Here is a 19959-nt window from a genome sequence, read left to right as displayed (position 1 = left end):
TCTCTCTGTCACATAAATAAATAAAATCTTTAAAAAAAAAAAAAAGGCCAAAGTTTTGTCAGAGTTTAAGATGTCTTCTGGAAAAGGAGATTGTTACCTTTCTCCTTTCTGTTGAGTACCTCCCTCACCTTTGAGTTCCTAGCTACCTAATTAACAGTGGAGTGTGTTTGTGGAGATGTTCTGCCTCCGAGTCCTCTATTCATTTCCTGTTCATGTTAGGATTGATTTTGTGAAAGAAAATCATGACTTCCCCCTTTTCGATTTCAAGGTCAATACAGGCTTTAGAGCTTCTGTAGTGTCTGTCCTCTTTAAAATGACTTTATTGCACAAATTCAGTTTTCTTTTAAAGAGAAAAGTGAAGGATTTCTTTGCTCCTTCCCTAGAGAGAAGTGGCAGCACTTGAGATCTCAAGGCATTAACACACAATAAGAAAAATCCGCAAAAGATATGATTTCATCTTATTTTCACATGGATATAGTGATTTTAAAAATGGGGACTAGCTAAAGAATCTTTTTTTTTTTTTTTTAAATGAGATGTTCCTGAATAGATTCCGCTGAGGTATTCTCTCCAGCAGAATTTGATTAAGAAAATCTCTTCAGATAGGTCTTACTTCTTAGAAATGAATCCGAACTGTCTCTGGTTTTAGAAATCTTAAAGGAAAGGAAAGAATGAGCCATCATTTCATCCCCTGGCTCTTAGGATGTGAATTACAGTACAGGAACACAAATAATGCCAGGAAAGGCACCGGAACAGCTGTTAACCACCAGCATTTCAACCAAATGAACTTAAAAGTCACTTGGCTTCATTCCACGGTGCATCCCGTCCACCAAGTGGAAAGTTGTTCTGAAGAGCTGTGCAAAAGGGAAGGCTTTTCTGGACAGAAGTGTGAAAAGATAAGGAAGGGTTAGCTTATCATCTTTTGGGGGATTTGGAAAGGGTCATTGGTGCTGACTGGTTAAGACTGTTTCTGGAGAAGGTTTAAACTGCTATTAGGTTAGATATAATAAGGCCTAGTTTGGTGATTTGGCTTAGCACAAGTGACTCCATTCGGGGTCTGTTCTCTCTTTTTAATACATCTATGGAGACTCATTGGTAGCAAAATTCAAGATGTTGGATTGTGGGAAAAATTTTATCTTTGGTTAGTTGAGGTAGATCAAGGTGCTTTCTTAAAAAGAGAAAGTATTCTTTTTAAAAAAAAAAGATTTATTAATTTTTTTTGGAGAGAGAGCGCCCAGGGGAGGGGGCAGAGGGAAAGAATATCCAGGCAGACTCCCACTGAGTGCAGAGCCCGACTTGGGGCTGCACCTCATGACCCATGAGATCATGACCCTGAGCACTAAACTGCCTGAGCACCCAGCTACCCCAAGAAAGTATTGTTTTTTTTTTTTTAATTTTTTTTAAAGATTTTATTTATTTATTTGAGAGAGGGAGAGTGAGCACAAGTAGGGGGAGCAGCAGGCAGAGGGATGGATAAACAGGCTCCCCACTGAGCAGGGAGCCCAATGCGGGACTCGGTCCGAGGACCCTGAGATCATGACCTGAGCCAAGGGCAGACACTTAACAGACTGAACCACCCAGGCGCCCCATCGAGAAAGTATGCTTTTTAAAAAAAATTCATAACTTACTGGCTTCTCCTTCACTCTTTTATACCTTCTACAGAAAATACATTAGATGTTGCGGGCAAAAAAAAGGAGTTAACCCTTTACATTAAGAGGTTTATCCTATCTTCTGAGGACCAATTTTGGCTTTTTAAAAAACTGTATTTGCATTGTTACTAAGAAACAGTGAATACATACTTGCAAAGCAGTTGTTGTAATAGAAAAGGGTATGAATTAAAAGATAAAGCTCCCCTTTCCCAGAGATATAATAATTTAGTATATACCCTTTCAAACTTTTTTCCTTTATATGTATGTCTTTCTTCCCGATTATCATATGATTTCTCTCATCTATAGAACATAAGAACTAGGATGATCGGTAGGGGAAGAAAGGGATAAAGAAAGGGGGGGTAATCAGAAGGGGGAATGAAGCATGAGAGACTATGGACTCTGAGAAACGAACTGGGGGCCTCAGAGGGGAGGGGAGCAGGGGAATGGGATGGACCGGTGATGGGTATCAAGGAGGGCACGTATTGCATGGTGCACTGGGTGTTATACGCAACTAATGAATCATCGAACTTTGCATCGAAACCAGGGATGTACTGTATGGTGACTAACATAATATAATTTTTAAAAATTAAAATAAATAAATAAATAATAAAATAAAATAATAAGTTATCAAAGCAAAAAAAAAAAAGTATGTCTTCCAGCAATTTACTATAAAATTTTTCAATAAACAAAAAATTATGGGGCACCTGGGTGGCTCAGTCAGTTCAGCAGCCTACTCGATCTCAGATCAGGTCTTGATCTCAGGGTCGTGAGTGCAAGCCCGGGGCTGGGCTCCACACTGGGCGTAGAACCTATTTTTAAAAATTTAAAAATTAAAAAATAAGCAAAAAATTGAAAAAACTCTACAGTGAATGTGCAATATCCCATCGCTTACATTTTGTCACTAACATTTGACCTTGATTTATTGTGTATTTATCTATCCATACGTTAATCCATCTTGTTTCTGGGTGCACTCCAAAGTAAATTGCAGACAGTGATACACCCCCCCCCCAAATACTTCAGTGTACATATCAGAACCAAGGTCTCAGTGTTTGTTTACAGATTTTTCTTTTGAGGTGTATTTACCGTCAATAAAATCCATATATCTTTTTTTTTAAGATGTATTTATTTATTTTTAGAGAGAGCAGGGGGAGGAGCAGAGGGGGAAGGAGAATCTCAAGCAGACTTCTCACTAAGTGCAGAGCCCGATGCAGGGCTCGATCCCATGACACTGAGATCACGACCTAACCAAAACAAAGAGTCGGCCACCCAACCGACTAAGCCTCCCAGGCCCTCAATCTTTTTAAGATTTATTTATCCATTTGAGCGAGAGACAGAGGTTGAGCACGTGCAAGGGGAGGGGCAGAGGGAGGGGTAGAGAATCTCAAGAGGACCCCATGGAGCCAGTGAGAGACTTGCAGCTTCACAACCCTGAGATCGTGACCTGAGTCAAAATCAAGAGTCAGTTGTTCAACGCGCTCAGCCACCCAGACCCCCCTGAAATGCATAAATCTTAAATCCACGTTTGCTGTGTTTTTTTTTTTTTTTTTCATATACCTGCATAACCCAGCTCATCCTCAAGAACAGAGTCCTCGGGGCGCCTGGGTGGTTCAGTCGGTTGAGTGTCTGCCTTCAGCTCAGGTCATGATCCCGGGGTCCTGGGATCCAGCCCTGTGTTGGGCTCCTTGCTCAGCGGGGAGCCTGCTTCTCTCTCCACCCCTCACCCTGCTTGAGCTCTCTCTCTCTTTCACTCTCTCCCAAATAAAGAAACTTAAAAAGAAAGGAAGGAAGGGAGAAAGGGAGAGAGAGAGAAAGAAAAGAACAGCAGCCTTGCCCAGAAAGTGCCCTCATGCCCTTTCCCAGGCTGTCCCTGCCACATATAGCTCTTTAATGTTACAAAGTATTATTTTTGAATGAGCCCATGCTGTATTTTTTTTTTAATATTTTATTTATTTATTTGACAGAGAGACGGCCAGTGAGAGAGGGAACACAAGCAGGGGGAGTGGGAGAGGAAGAAGCAGGCTCCCAGCAGAGGAGCCTGATGTGGGGCTCGATCCCAGAACCTTGGGATCATGCCCTGAGCTGAAGGCAGACACTTAACGACTGAGCCACTCAGGCGCCCCTGTATTATTTATTTATTTGTTTGTTTGTTTGTTTGTTTGTTTGTTTATCTTTGCAACTTGGAAAGTGTTTCCATATGAGTAAATATAGACCTCATTTTATTTCTCTAGCTGCATATCTCATTATTTGGATGTACCAGAGTTTGCTTACCTTTGATAAACTTTACGTTGTTTCCACTTTTTCATTGTAGACTCTGTAGTTAAACATTCAGCTTTGCTTCCCTATCAACAAGTAGACTCTGGTCTTCTACCAACTGTAACCACAAAATCTTTTTATATTACGTTAACTCCACAAATTATTTCTTCCATGATACACTTGTAATCCATGCTGCTGAATACTCGGATTTGTCAAATAAACTCAATACATATTATATGTTAACATAAATAGCATATTTTTATGAGAAATAACTTTTCCAAAGAAAAATTTCATGAGAAAAGTCTTTATTTTACATTTTTGCAAATCTCTTTGATGTCTAGCTTAATATAAGAACTGGATTTTCTAATCTATTTTTGCGTTCAATCTATTATGATATTACTTTGGTTTAAGTACATGAAGAAATCTCTCCTCACGCAGCTAATAAGTTATAAAAAGATAGGAATATTTTAATAATTGCAGATAATTCTTCTTTGACACTCTAGCAAAAATATAAATGTAATAGTTCCTTAAAGGTGAGTTGCAATGTGGAGTATGAAATCAATTAACTTTTTGTATTCTGTTACATTAAAGTCTATTGATCTCTCTCAGAATTTAAATGGATTTTTACCCATGTGTGATTTTTATCACTTTGTGTGTTGGTCATTAAGAAAGTCTGATTCACTGAGTTGTGTTGCTCTTCCATTCCCTGTGTGCATCCAAAACCATTCTCATTTGTCAGTCTTCCCACTTATTTCATGAGGAAAATTTAAGAGTTGGAAAACTAAAGATTCTCATGGTAGTGGATACAAGTTTTCCAAAATTCCAGTATTCACTTCAAACTCAAATTTTATCACTGAAAACAGATACATTCAGTTGTTTGTTGAAGTAACAAGCTCACTTCACTCATTTTCACGTCCTAAGTCCGAATAACCGTACTTTGTCAGTTATTCTTTCAAGTACAGTTGGTATATTCCATGGAAGAAGCTGGCCCAGCTCGCCTTTCTGTCTGCACATGCGTATTTCCTGGACACAGCCACCAAGGGTGCAGCGCAAGTGCTCTGCGCATACTCCATTGTGCCTTGCAGAATATTAACATTTCTGACTTGTGGGTCAAGATTTAATACACTTTTTATAACTTCATCAAAAGCATTCTTAATGTTTAATGCTTGTATGATGCTGGCGTGGTTCATTTCTGTTCGTTTCATTCTTCTAGAACAGTTTCCTGCTGCTTGCCTTGATTCCTACTAAGATGCCAGCAGTCCTATCCACCATTGCTTTTACACCATTAATACAAATGTCAGCGTAGTGAAAATGTCATATAACATCTTAGTAGTATTAGTATAGTAGTAGGTATATAGTACTTAGTAGTATTAAGACAATCTTTAGGGGCGCCTGGGTGGCACAGCGGTTAAGCGTCTGCCTTCGGCTCAGGGCGTTGATCCTGGCGTTCTGGGATCGAGCCCCACATCAGGCTCCTCCTCTATGAGCCTGCTTCTTCCTCTCCCACTCCCCCTGCTTATGTTCCCTCTCTCGCTGGCTGTCTCTCTCTGTCAAATAAATAAATAAAATCTTTAAAAAAAAAAAAAAAAGACAGTCTTTACCCTTTGGATCCCCTAGGATTAGCAGAGCATTGAGAACTGCTGGGATAGAGACAGTGATAGGATGAATACACACATAACAGGTTTACCTTCCTGCAGGAAGTGTCACCTAAAGGGCAGAAAGGTCAGAGAGTAAGGAAATTGAAGCAGCCTCTCTAAGGTAGAAAAGGGCTTTGACTTTTACTGGTAGTGCTACTGGGGAGGGGGGTTGTTAACAGATCATGAATTTGAATGTAAATAATCTTGAGTTATTTAAATTCAGGGACTCCTATTTTAGAAAATTCTTATACTTCCCGTTTTTACAGACAACCTGACATTATGTATAATAATGTAGAAGAACAGCTGCCAGATGCTCTAGTTAATAATTTCAATAATCAAACAATTCTTAGTTTTTAGTTGGCTTCATAATGACCTGTGTATCTTTTTATAGTAAGTTTGCTATGTTAGTTGTTTTATATAGGCTATATTAAAACATATCTTTAGCATTTACCACCTGGAGCATGATGGAAAAGAGTAGCTAAAATTAAAAATTGGTGACAGAAATATCCATAAAATTAAAAATTAAATCTTTATTTTTCTAGTCAGTGCATATTAGATCTTGTGGGTGTTTGACCCTTTGTATGAATAGATAGTGAAATTGATAGTATTTTTTTGTTTCAGGAAAGTATCTGAGGCAAAAGAGAATTGACTTCCAGCTTCCCTATGACATCCTTTGGCAGTGGAAACACAATCAGGTAGGAGGAGCCTATCTTATCTTACCAGGTTTCGCTCTTATGGGTGGGTGGAGGGGATTGCAAGTCTCTCTCTGCCTCCTTGTTATGCTCTATGCTCTGTGCTCTCATCTTTAAAAGTATAGAGAACTGTCCCTGTGAAGGTTAGAAACTAAGAAAAATGAATTTGCATCCATATCTAATGTGACCTATTTGCCTTTACTCATACTTCAGAATAGCAGTGAGTTCCTGCTTCCCTAAGCAACCTTCTGTTATTAGTCTGGACTTTTATTTTGGTAGCAGAGCTCTGTTCTGTAAGAATCCTGTTTGATGCAGGTCCCAGGAGAATTTAGATGTACTGCCAGCAGCACTAAAAAATTTCAGGCTTTATTTTTGTTGGCTCCTTCCCATCAGTTTGGAATTTATTTTTCATATACAAAGGAGATTCTTCTACCACAGGAAACAGGGAAAATGTTTAACACTCGTATACTTTTAAAAGATCTTTATGTTGGGAACTAAAAATAGGAAACTGCTGTTTTTCTTCGCTGCTTCCCTAATTGAAAAGTTTCCCCCAGTAATGTTTGTAGTTAGCTGTAGCCCCAGGCCTCATGTTGAGAACAAGCGTCAGGAAATAGAAGTTGTCTTGCAGATGAGGTGAATAGGCTCCTGACCTTTGCCAAAATTCCACCAAAGTTCAATTTTGGAAAGCCAAAAGCAGTAGACATTCCCCTCTACTTTCTCTTCTCTTGGTGGCCTCTCTTGAATTCTGAGAGGATCAGTATGTTAGATATCTGTCTCTGAATTCATGACCGTGAAGGAGACAGTGCTCTGACTATCCCCACTGAAAAATGGTGGTGGGGGTTTTCTTGCAGGTTGATACACCCTCACTTAGACCACGTGCTGCTTTTGTTTGTGCTGTCTCTTAGGGTAAAACACTGGCCAGCTAATCACCTCTCTTGAAATACCTTCCTTTTTTCTTCTTTTTTTTTTTTTCTGAATGCATTCTTAATTGCAATAGGAGAGCTTCATTTCCTGCCTTCCCTCTCCCCTGTATTCACTAAATTAATTGCCTTAATTAAAATGTGAAATGTGTTTTTCTAGAATACCCACTCTGAAAAGGCCAGGGTACTCATCTTTTTAATTTCGTATACTACGCAGACCATCTCAACAAGCCCTGTCAGTGTTTTCCTTTCTTTTCATAGAGGCAAATTGAGTCTTAATGTATCCAAAAGTATAACTTTGTTCTGCAGTGTGATTTTCGTTTAAGTCTGTCCACAGCATGCACATGATTGAGAATGGTTCTCAGGAAGCTATTTCACGTTTTTCTGTTGTTGAGTCTGTTTCTCTCTCACCCTGATCTAGTAAGTCACTTTTTATTTCAGGGTAAAAAGTGATCACACCAAGAATTTCCCTCAAATGTATCCAATCCAGAAAGTCTTATAAATATTCCCATACAAGCAGAGCATGTAGATAATTTCTTATATTTTTAGTGATTGATGCTGTTGTCTGGCATTTGAAGTTAAATGCTATATCAAGATTTTTCTTTTTTTTTCTTCTAGCTATACAAAAAGCCAGATGTCCCACTGTATAAAAAAATCCGTTCAAGTGAGTAACTTGGGAGCTATTTTTTTCTGCCTTCATACCATCAATGTTCTTCTTAGCCTAGCACTTAAAAAATTATCCTCTGTGTTCACAAATTATTCTTTGCTATCTTCTCTCAAGATGTCTATGTTGATGTCAAGCCCCTTTCTGGGTACGAGGCCACCACCTGTAACTGTAAGAAGCCAGAAGATGACACCGGGAAGGGCTGTGTGGACGACTGCCTCAATAGGTACTATACTAAACTGATTTCACTAAAAGCACAGGCTTTAGAATAGATGACACTTCATTTGGAGGGAAAAGTTAAATAAGCTCTTTGATTTCCTCTCCTGAAGTTGCACATGGCTATATAAAACCAATTGATGGGCTGTCTTAATCTTCTTGGACTGTTATGGCAAAATACCATAATCCTGGTGGCTTAAACAGCAGAAATTTATTTCTCACAGTTCTGGAGGCTGGGAAGTCCAAGGTCAAGATACAAGTATTTGAGGTCTGGTGAGAACCCACGTCCTGGCTTATAGACAGCCACTTTCTCCCTTTGTGTTCACATGCCCTTTCCTTAGTGCATGCTTGTGGAGAAAGAGCTCTCTGTTCCTCTTCCTGTAGGGACACTAATTCCATCATGCAGTCCCTACCCTTACACCCTAATATAAACCGATTGGCCTCCCAAAGGCTCTACCTCCAAATAACCATTACATTGGGAGCTAGGGCTTCAACTATTAATTTTGGGGAGACACAGGCATTCAGCCCATCACATGGGCTACGTAGAGTAACTGAAAAAGAATAAGATTTAGGGTCTTACCATACCCAGGTTTAAATCCTCTTACTACGTAGGAGACCTGAAGAAAGTTATTTAACCCCTCTCATAAAAATAATACCTTCTGGGGCGCCTGGGTGGCACAGCGGTTAAGCGCCTGCCTTCGGCTCAGGGCATGATCCCGGCGTTCTGGGATCGAGCCCCACATCAGGCTCCTCCGCTATGAGCCTGCTTCTTCCTCTCCCACTCCCTCTGCTTGTGTTCCCTCTCTCGCTGGCTGTCTCTATCTCTGTCAAATAAATAAATAAAATCTTTTAAAAAAAAAAATAAATAATAATAATAATAATACCTTCTTTACGGGGGACTGGGGGTGAGGATTTTATGAGACAATGTTCATAAAGTATTCAGCATAGGGGCGCCTGGGTGGCGCAGTCGTTAAGCGTCTGCCTTCAGCTCAGGGCGTGATCCCAGCGTTCTGGGATCGAGCCCCACATCGGGCTCCTCGCTGGGAGCCTGCTTCTTCCTCTCCCACTCCCCCTGCTTGTGTTCCCTCTCTCGCTGGCTGTCCCTCTGTCAAATAAATAAATAAAATCTTTAAAAAAAAAAAAGTATTCAGCATAGTTTAGAAACTTTCCTAGATCTCTGTACGTGGTAGCCATAATGAGGGAGTAAGGTAGGATGGTGACAGTGAGAAGAAAGGCATGATGTATTCTGAAGGAAAACTGGGATGGTGAACCATTAGCATACACACATAGATGTGCACGTGCTGACTGGGTCCGTGGCACTGATGAGCGGTGGTTATGCTGTTGTCAGAGAATGAAAGTATGGGGTCTGGCTAGTTTGGAGGTCAAAACTACGGTTTTAATTTGGGGCCAGTGAGTTCTAAATGACATGGAGATTTCAAAGTGGAAATGTCTGATGGAGACCCAAGAATGGAGATCTAATTTGTGGGTTTTAGTAACATAAGCAAATTTACAGTAAAAAAGAACCAGTGAACTTTACATCAGTACTTCCTCTTCTAGATCGTTTTCCTGGCCAGAGACAACTGCTTCCCCAGTCTGTCTAGTCAACTGTCCTATGGGCTAAGGGAATCAGTGTTTTAGTACGTCCTGTATCAGCATGCCAACTGGTAAATTCTGCCTTACCACATGAGTGTTAATTCACTTCTTGTACATACACACACGGTTTTAGGAGTCATAGCTGCTGGCCTAGTCTGTGTTGTGCACTGATTTTTTTTTACTCACAGATGTTTTATATATATACTTTTTTTTCCTTTTTTGGTCTTTTTTTTTCTTCTTTTTATATATACACACTTTTATGTATCAGTGTGGTCCACAAGCTCACCATTTTTAGGAGTTCTGTTATCTTCCATAGGTTGATATGCCCTAGTTTGCCATCCTTCTGTGGTTCATCATTCAAATTATTACCAATGTTTTGCTATTAAAAATCGCACCACTAAAACAACTATGTAGACTCCCTTTTTTTTTTAACCCTTAAGGTGTACTCTCGGGAAGAAGAATTATCTGTACAAACTATTTGAACATTTATATAATTCTTACTATATGCTATCCAAAAGCTGTCATAAATTAATGAGTTAATTTGGAGTATCACCACTAGAATATGAATATACTCACTTCCCCATAGTTCCACCTCCTTTAGGCATTCACATCTAACATTATTTTTGGTGCTTTAATATTTCATTGGTTTAATGTTTGGGAATATCATATGTCTTTAAAATTGCTTAAATTTGCATTCCTTGATATGCTAACATTACTGTTTCTTTATATGATATTGCATTGTCTATGAAACTGCCGTAATATAGCTACCATCTCATTGGTTAGTTCCTCTCTTTTTCACAGTGGTCTAACGAGATAGGTAGTAGTTTAAATTTTATAAATGAAGGATCCTAGAGTTTGAGTAGTAAGTTGTTCCGTATTCTGTACAACACTTACAGAATTTGAACCCACGTGTGTTTGATTCAAATGTCATGTTCTTTCCACTGTATACACTGCTTATTGCGTAAGTCGTTAGTCTTTTAATCACATAGAATTGAAATCTGAATATTTACCTTTACATAATTACATTGGTTGTCTTACATCATTTTTGTTACTATGGGTATCACATTTGTCCTTTCCATTGTGTTGCCTTGTGTTGTGTTGCCTTCCATTGTGTTAAAAAAAAAAAAAAACCCTCAGATACAATGCTGCCGACTTTATGAGAATATGAACCGTACATATTCATGCATCTAATGAATGAGGTGATAAATGCATAAATACTGAAGAAACATTAAAATATATTATTCAGTGGGTGTTTCCGTATATATTTAAAAGTAACCCACATAAAGATTTAGTTAAATGGAGCTACCTAAAATGTCTTTCCTGTCTTCGTATGCAAGGTTTTGTAAATATTTGTGGGGAAAGCTCAAAGATCTGTAAGATTCAATTTTATGTCTATGTAAGGCTCATGTAGCCCAAAGGAAACTGAAGGACTGTTTTTAAAAACAAGTAATGGGTTTTTATAAAATATTTTTAAAACGTGGCTTCTTCTCTTCTAAACAGTTTCTAGGAATCATCAGCGTTGTTTACAAATTCTGTAAGATCTTCCTAGTTAATACTTGAGTCTGTACACCATCCATATCACACCTGGTCCTGCTCCAGAGTCGTCCACATTCCCTAGAGCAGAGTCTCATAATTCATTTCAAGCTGCTTTTTAATCCTGTACCCTTTTGTTCACAGCATGTACGTACGTGCAGAGCCCACTCTCTCAGTTCTCACAACAACAAACATGTTGTGTAACAAAGCCAAGTACTTAGGGGAAGATAAAAGTATATTGCCAAGTAAGCCTTGTAATGTCACCGGAAGGGATTATGCTTGAGTTCACAGGCCACAACCTGAACGTCGGGGTCCCTGGCTAACTCCCTGTTAGATCCTGCCTGTTCTCCTTTGTTGAGTGCAGTTTACCTCCACTCGCCCCGCAGTGCGGATCTCCAGGAGCCTTCACCTGCTGCTGCAGAAGAGCAGTAGCACTTCACATTCTTGGTCCCAAAAAGTAGGGAGGATCCTCTCCCCTGCCTCCAAGGCTTACTCCTTCCTGACCTGGCATGATTTATAGTGTGAATAGTTTTCAAGTGAAAACCCGTCTCCACTCACAGGGGATGGATGGTCTGACCTCCATAACTAGTTAAATCGGTCATGCTAGTACACTTGCCAGTGACTATTAAACATTAAATCTCACCCTGTGAGGGAAGAAGCTTTCCAATCTAGGTCTATATTTAGAAGGGGGAGAATTCTCTAGTCTTACAGTGAATGGCATTATGTGGCTAAAGATACTGGCAATTGGGACGCCTGGGTGGCTCAGTCGTTAAGTGTCTGCCTTCGGCTCGGGGCGTGATCCCGGAGTTCTGGTATGGAGCCCCACGTCAGGCTCTTCCACTGGGAGCCTGCTTCTTCCTCTCCCACTCCCCCTGCTTGTGTTCCCTCTCTCTTTCTGTCAAATAAATAAAAAATCTTAAAAAAAAAAAAAAAGATACTGGCAATTTATGCTGTAAGTCAACAACTCCATATCTTAGTTTGCAGCATCTGCTTTCAGATTTTGATAAGTTTACAGTTTTGTTTTCCAGACACAATGAATAGAACCATGTTTTACTTTTTACGTAAAGGGCTTATCTTGATAATTGAAACGAATCGAATATATTTCAGTGCTTTCAACTCTAGAAATCAGAAATTTTCAACAACCTCTAAATGAGTGCTCTCTAGCAGAAATTTTTTAAAATTGATTTTTAAAATCTCTTTCATCTCAGCACTCTGTTATATTTTAGTTCTTTTATCCACATAAAGCTTACTGTTTTGTGTGTTTTGAGGTATGAAAATTCAGGTGGGGTATCATGAAGAGGGGGTTACAGTTGAAACTATGAACATGAACGAGGCTTCCTTTATTTTTTTATTTAAATTCAGTTAATTAACATGTAGTGTATTATTAGTTTCAGAGGTAGAGTTCAGTGATTCCATCAGTTGCATATAACACCCAGTGCTCATTACATCACATGCCCTCCTTAACGCCCATCACCCAGTTACCCCATACCCCCATCCTCCCTGAATGAGCCTTCTAAAGATAAGAAGAACAGGACTGTGCCATGGAAGGTAGAGAGGGAAAAAAGGATTTCTGGCGGGTTTTTTTTTAAGGATTTATTGTGGGAAAGATGGGAAATCCATTATCATAAAAGATCAAGAAGGAGAGCATTTTCGTATTCATTCAGCAAAGAATTCATTAAAAGAAAGAATAAAGGTGGTGAATTTGACAGTAACAGTGTTTTTCTCACAAGTTAAGCTAATTATCTTGAGTTGAATAATCCAGTGGATACTTTCTCTGCTTACTCCTCATTCATGTGATTTGACACTGTGTGTTCTGCCCTTTAGGTAAGGATGATGTTTATTTGAAAAATGACTATGAAAGTACTTTAAATTATAAAATGTTAAATGCTTTCTTTATAAGGTTTGTAAGTTATGATATGGATGTGTGTGTGTATGTTATATAAAATATGTGATATTCTGATCTACCATTATGTTTTTTTTTTTAAAGATTTTATTTATTTATTTGACAGAGACAGCCAGCGAGAGAGGGAACACAAGCAGGGGGAGTGGGAGAGGAAGAAGCAGGCTCATAGCGGAGGAGCCTGATGTGGGACTCGATCCCGGAACGCCGGGATCACGCCCTGAGCCGAAGGCAGACGCTTTAACGACTGCGCTACCCAGGCGCCCCTACCATTATATTCTTGATCCTCCCTTGTTTTAATCATGTTCAGTAGCCTTACTGGGATTCTGAACCATACACCAAAACTAAATGGCTTTTCTGAAAGATCCAGAAATGTAAAAAAAAAGAAAGCAGTTAGAAGACATGTGCATAACAAATTTTCTCTACTATGTTGAGAACTTTTTGCTTGTTAATTCACTAGAGATTATAAATTCAGCTAGTATAGAGACTGGAAATGTTATTTCCATTATGGAAATGTCATTTACACTAATGAAATGTGAAATTCTTCTAAAACAATGATAGTGCAGGGGCGCCTGGGTGGCTCAGTCAGTTAAGCATCTGTCTTTGGCTCAGGTCATGATCCCAGGGTCCTGGGATTGGGCCCCACATCAGGCTCCCTGCTCAGTGCAGAGCCTGATTCTCCCTCTCCCACTGTCCCTCTCCCTGCTCGTGCTCTTTCTCAAATAAATAAAATCTTGGGGGGAAAAAAAAAGCTGTGCAAATGTACTGAACTGTATACTTAAAAATATTTATGGTGTAAAGTTTATGTGTGATTTTACCACAATTTCAAAAGAAAAAATCTGTAAATGCCCATCAGCTACTTCAAAATAAGAATGCTATGTAATCTTCAAATTATTAATTCCTCTATGGGTTGTAGTTTTATTGTAGTTTTAGTCTTAGCACAGAGCTAAATATGATAGTGTTTACCCAGGATGCTTAGTGGACAGTTAGGTTAATAATCTATTCAGCGTTTATAAATTCACTTGGAAATTTTCAGTATCATTAAGTTTCGAAGTTGTATACTCTGCCCTTGTGAACCTTGTTAACCAGTCCAACCTTGTTAAAATAAAAATGTAATGTATTTTAAAAGTTCCTGTAAAACAAAAATGGGTTCATCAAGGCATATATAATAATTGACATACAGTTTATCTCTTTTCTTTCTAGAATGATCTTTGCTGAGTGTTCCCCCAACACTTGCCCCTGTGGTGAGCAGTGCTGTAACCAGAGGATACAAAGGCATGAGTGGGTGCAGTGTCTAGAACGATTTCGAGCTGAGGAGAAAGGTTGGGGAATCAGAACCAAAGAACCCCTGAAAGCTGGGCAGTTCATCATTGAATACCTAGGGGAGGTTGTCAGCGAGCAGGAGTTCAGGTACAGTGATGAATGATGATACTCCAATAAAATTACAAAGGTACCAGATTAAAATGAAAAATGAAAGATTTCAAATTAACTTTCAATTTAATCATTAATTGACTTTGAATTCTTCCTCTCCTCTTTAGGAATAGGATGATCGAGCAGTATCATAATCACAGTGACCACTATTGCCTGAACCTGGATAGTGGGATGGTGATCGACAGTTACCGGATGGGGAATGAGGCCCGATTCATCAACCACAGCTGTGACCCAAACTGTGAAATGCAGAAATGGTAAGGAAGGAGGGGAAGGTGAAGTCACAAATCCAAGAGAGCAGAAGGCATTGAGGGTATCAAGAGATGAGCCTTCCCGCAGTGTGAGTCAGCTTACCCAAGCACCTCAGGCAATTCCCTGTTATACCATATCCTCCAGGCAGAGAGTCAGCTGCTGGAATTTCTTCACTTCATCTTAACTACTACCAGAAAAATATAACAGTATATACAATAATATAATAACAGTAATACCTAATACTAATCTTCTGCTTACTCTGTGCCAGGTATTGTGTTCTTCCCCAGTGAGTCACTCAGCATATTTATTACATGCCCACTGGATTTGTCATAGTCAGAAACAAAAATAAGTAAAATAGATAAAAATCTAACTGAAAAACAAAAAATTACATCTAAAAAACAATTCAAAAAAGATAATAGAAGATTCTGAGAAGATGGTGGAGTAGGAAGCATTGGGAATCTGTCTCCCCTTAGATAATTATACTGGCAGAATCTGTCTGATTGAACAATTTTGGGGTCTATTGAAGGCTTGCAACTAGTAGGGGAAGGCTGAGATGGTAAATTGTGGTTCCTTTTAGTCCATTTCTCTTAGAACAGTAGCAACTACCCGTGCCCTACCCTCAGCCACGTGGCAGGTAGCTATGCAAGCATTCCAGCAGCTTGCACACAGATTGCAGAAGCTAGGATGGGTAAGGAGGACCCTGTCCTCTAAAAATGGGGAATCTGGGTTCTGATTGCTGCCTCTGATCACAGAAAAGATGGGCAGCCATTGTGGTTGCCCCTCCCACCATTATTGTAAACCCCTCTCCCACCACATGAAGTGACTTCCAGGAGATTTGAAGGGCCAGGGCCCTATTTTCTTCCCCTTCATTTTTCACTTTTTTTTCCCTTTTGTGGGCCAGAAATTAAAGATTAGAACATGTGAGCCCTGGGGAAGTAGGGAGAAACCTTATTTCCAGACATACCATATTATTAGGTCCAAATTTGCAGTGTTCAAGAAAAAAATCACAAGGAATACAAAGAAACAGAAAACTATGGCTCGTTCAAAGAAAAAAAATAATAACTCAAAAGAACCTGTCCCTAAAAAAGACTCAGTGGCAAATACGTTAGACGAAGACTATAAAACCAATGCCCAGAGATGCTCAAAGAACCGAGGGATGGGGGCACCTGGGTGGCACAGCGGTTAAGCGTCTGCCTTTGGCTCAGGGCGTGATCCCGGCGTTATGGGATCGAGCCCCACATCAGGCTCTTCTGCTATGAGCCTGCTTCTTCCTCTCCCACTACCCCTGCTTGTGTTCCCTCTCTCGCTGGCTGTCTCTATCTCTGTCAAATAAATAAATAAAATCTTTAAAAGAAAAAAAAAAAAAAGAACCGAGGGACGATGTGGAGAAATTCATGACAATGATTTGTGAGCAAAGTGGAAGTACCAATAAAGAGATAGCCTAAAAAGAAACAAATTCTGAAAAATACCATAATTGAAATGAAAAATTCACAAGAAGGATTCAAAGGCAGATTTGAGCAGACTGAAGAAAGAATCCATGAACTTCAAGATATGACAATGGAAATTCTCAAGTCTGAGGAACAGAAAGAAAAACATTGAAGGAAAGAGAACAGACCCTCAGGTACCTCTGGGATACCATCCAGCAGACCAATATATGCATTGTGGGTGTCCCAGAAAGAGTGAAGAGAAAGAGGCAAAGAGAGTATTTGAAGAAATAATGGTTGAAAACTTACTAAATTTGGTGGAAGACATGAATATAAATAAGCACAAAGCTCACTGAACTCCAAGTAAGATGAACTCAAAGAGACACAGTAAGAAACGTAATCAAACTTTCGAAAGATAAAGAGCAGATCTTGAACGCAGCATCAGGCAAACAAATCATCACATACAAGGGATCCTCAGTAAAATTACGTGCAGATTTCTTCTCAGAAATTTTGGAGGCCTGAGGTGCCTGACTGGTTCAGTGAGTGGAGCCTGTGATTCTTGATCTTGGGATTATGGGTTCGAGCTCCATGTCGGATGTTGAAATTACTTAAAATTAAAATCTTCAGGGGGCGCCTGGGTGCCTTCAGCTCAGGTCATGATCCCAGGGTCCTGGGATTGAGCCCCGAATCGGGCTCCCTGCTCAGCGGGAAGACTGCTTCTCCCTCTCCCACTCCCCCTGCTTGTGTTCCCTCTCTCTCTGTCTCTCTCTCTGTCAAGTAAATAAACCTTTTTTAAAAAATTTATTTATTTAAATAAATAAATAAAATCTTTAGGGGCAACTGGGTGGCTCAGTCATTTAAGCATTCTGCCATTCTCTGAGGTCATGATCCCTGGGTCCCGGGATCAAGCCCTGCATCAGGCTCCCTGCTCAGTGGCAGTCTGCTTCTCCCTTTGCCCCTCACCCCACTTGTGCTTTCTTGGGCTCTCTCAAATATCATTAAAAATAAGATCTTAAAAAAAAAAAAGTAGATGACTTAAACTCTCCAAGTGACAGAATGGAATTCAACATCCATTTATGATGAAAACTTTAAACAAAGTGGGTATAAGGGGACATTCCTCAACATAATAAAGGCCATATAAAACAAGCCCACAGCTAACATCATACTCAATGGTAAAAATCTGAAAGCTTTTACTCTTAAGATCAGGAAATGGATGGGGCGCCTGGGTGGCTTAGTCAGTTAAACAGCTGCCTTCAGCTCAAGTCATGATCTCAGGGTCCTAGAATCAAGCCCCACATCGGGCTCCCTGCTCAGTGGGGAGTTTGATTCTCCCTCTCACTCTGCTGCTCCCCCTGCTTGTGCTGTCTCTCAAGTAAATAAATAAAATTTTTAAAGAAAAAAAAAAAGATCAGGAAAAGGATACTCCCACTACTTTTATTCAACATAGTACTGGAAGTACTAGTCAGAGCAATTAAGCAAGAAAAAGAAATAAAATACATCTAAATTGGAAAGGAAGAAGTATAACTGTCTCTGTTTGCAGATGACATGACATTATACATAGGAAACCCTAAAGACTCTACCAAAAAACTGTTAGAACTGATAAACAAAGGGGCGCCTGGGTAGCGCAGTCATTAAGCGTTTGCCTTCAGCTCAGGGCGTGATCCCGGCATTCCGGGATCAAGTCCCCCATCGGGCTCCTCTGCTGGGAGCCTGCTTCTTCCTCTCCCACTCCCCTGCTGCTCGCTGTCTCTCTGTCAAATAAATAAAATCTTAAAAAAAAAAAAAACATAAACAAAGTCAATTAACTGGTCGCAGTGATGATTAACTGGGTCCAAGAATGAACTATCAGAGAAATTAAGAAAGGAATCCCATTTGCAAAGCAGCATAGAAAATAAAATACCTGAGAATAAATTTAACCAAGGATGTGAAAGGCATGTACATTAAAAACACTAATAACTCATCAGTGAAAAAAAACTGAGTAAGGCTCAATGGAATGGAAGAATTAATTATTGTTAAATAATATGCTCTTGCAATGGAAGAATTAATATTGTTAAGATGTCCATACTGCCCAAAGTGGTCTACCAATTCAATGCAGTAAAAAATCAAAACTTCAATGGCACATCTCAGAGAAATTGAACAAAGAATCCTAAGACCCCAAATAGTGAAAGCAATTGAAAAAGAAGAATAAAGGTGGAAGCATCTCACTCCCTGATTTCAAACTATATTACAAAACTATAATAATCAAAACAGTATAGTATTGCTTAAAATGACACAAATGAGGGCGCCTGGGTAGCCTAGTCATTAAGCATCTACCTTCAGCTCAGGTCATGTTCCCAGGCCCTGGGATCATGCCCTGCATCGGTCTCCTGCTCAGCGGGAAGCCTGCTTCTCCCTCTCCCACTCCCCCTGCTTGTGTTCCCTCTCTCGCTCTCTCTCAAATAAATAAATAAAATCTTTTTTTTTAATGACACAAATATAATAGCTCAGAAATAAACGCATTCTTGTATGACCAATTAATTTACTCAAAAGAGCCACAAATATGTGCTACAGAACAGGCAGTCTATTCAACAAATTGTGTTGGGAAAACTGGACCCCTGTCTACACCATACACAAAAATCAAGCCAGGATGTATTAAAGACTTGATGATGGCACCTGAAACCATAAATTCCTAAAAGAAACTGTAAGCTCCTTGACATCATTCTTGGCGAGGACTTTTTGGGGTTGACACCAGAAGCAAAGGGCAACAAAAGCAGAACTAAGCAAGCGGAACTACATCTAACTATAAAGTTTCTATAGAGCAAAGGAAACCATCAACAAAATAGAAAGGCAACCCACAGAATGGGAGAAAATATTTGCAATTCATGTATCTGGTAAGTGATTAATACATAAATATATAAAGAACTTATACAACTTGGTAGCAGCAAAGCACATCACTGCCAATTCTGCAGAAATACTGAGGATTATAAGAGAATGCCACAAACAGATGTACACCAGAAAATTGGATTACCTAGTTGAAATGGACAAATTTCTTGAAACACAAAACCTACCAAGACTAAATCATGAAGACACAGAAAAATCTGAATAGACTCATAACTAGTAAAGAGATTGAATCAATAATCAAAAATCTCAACAAAGAAAAGCCGGTTCTGAGCCTGATGGTTTCACAGATGAATTCTTACAAACTAATGCCAATCCATCTCAAAACTTTTCCAAAAAATCGAAGAAAAGGAAACACTTCCTAACTCATTCTGTGAGGCCAGCATAATCTTAATACCAAAGCCACAAAAAAACTACAAACCAAACCAGTATTCTTTATAAACATTGATGCAAAGTCCTCAACAGAATACTGGCAAACAGATTTTAGCAGCATGTTAAAAGGATTATACACCCTGAACAAGTGGGATTTATTTCTGGAATGCAGGCATGCTTCAGCATCGGAGAACAGACCAATGTAACATGCCACATCAACAAAATGAAAGGGCAAAAAAACAATCATCCCGGAGAAAAAGCATTTTACAGAGTAGAAGGAAACTACCTTAACCTAATACAGTAGCCCTTCCTCATCCACAGTTCCACTTTCTTTGGTGTCAGTTACCCGTGGTCAGCCTCAGTCTAGATGCAGGTGATCCTCCCTCTGGCGTGTGGTCAGAAGGGCGGTAGTAGCCTAACGCTACCTCATGGTGCCTACATCGTTCACTTCATCTCACTACGTAGGCGTTTTGCCATCTCACATCATCACAAGGAAAGGAAGAATGAGTATAATAAGATATTGCGGGGGGAGGGGTGCGGAGAAAGAAACCA

The 19959-nt window shown here is 39.6% G+C and overlaps 1 protein-coding gene across 7 annotated transcripts in view; it reads left to right on the top strand.

The window, feature by feature from the left end:
• ASH1L (ASH1 like histone lysine methyltransferase) overlaps positions 1-19959 on the top strand; it is a 173883-nt gene that overhangs the window by 130071 nt on the left and 23853 nt on the right. For all 7 annotated transcript variants that reach the window (XM_045784076.2, XM_087854942.1, XM_087854935.1 and 4 more), the window contains 5 exons: positions 6158-6231; positions 7767-7812; positions 7930-8038; positions 14258-14464; positions 14593-14739. In XM_045784076.2, the coding sequence (XP_045640032.2) occupies positions 6158-6231; positions 7767-7812; positions 7930-8038; positions 14258-14464; positions 14593-14739 (583 nt within the window). The remainder of the gene's footprint in view (positions 1-6157; positions 6232-7766; positions 7813-7929; positions 8039-14257; positions 14465-14592; positions 14740-19959) is intronic.

Source organism: Ursus americanus, chromosome 2, assembly GCF_024610735.1.
Source record: "Ursus americanus isolate L20-20 chromosome 2, mUrsAme1.1.p, whole genome shotgun sequence".
NCBI lineage: Eukaryota > Metazoa > Chordata > Mammalia > Carnivora > Ursidae > Ursus > Ursus americanus.
Note: the sequence above shows the minus strand (reverse complement) of the source record. Positions and strands in the feature narration are given on the sequence as shown.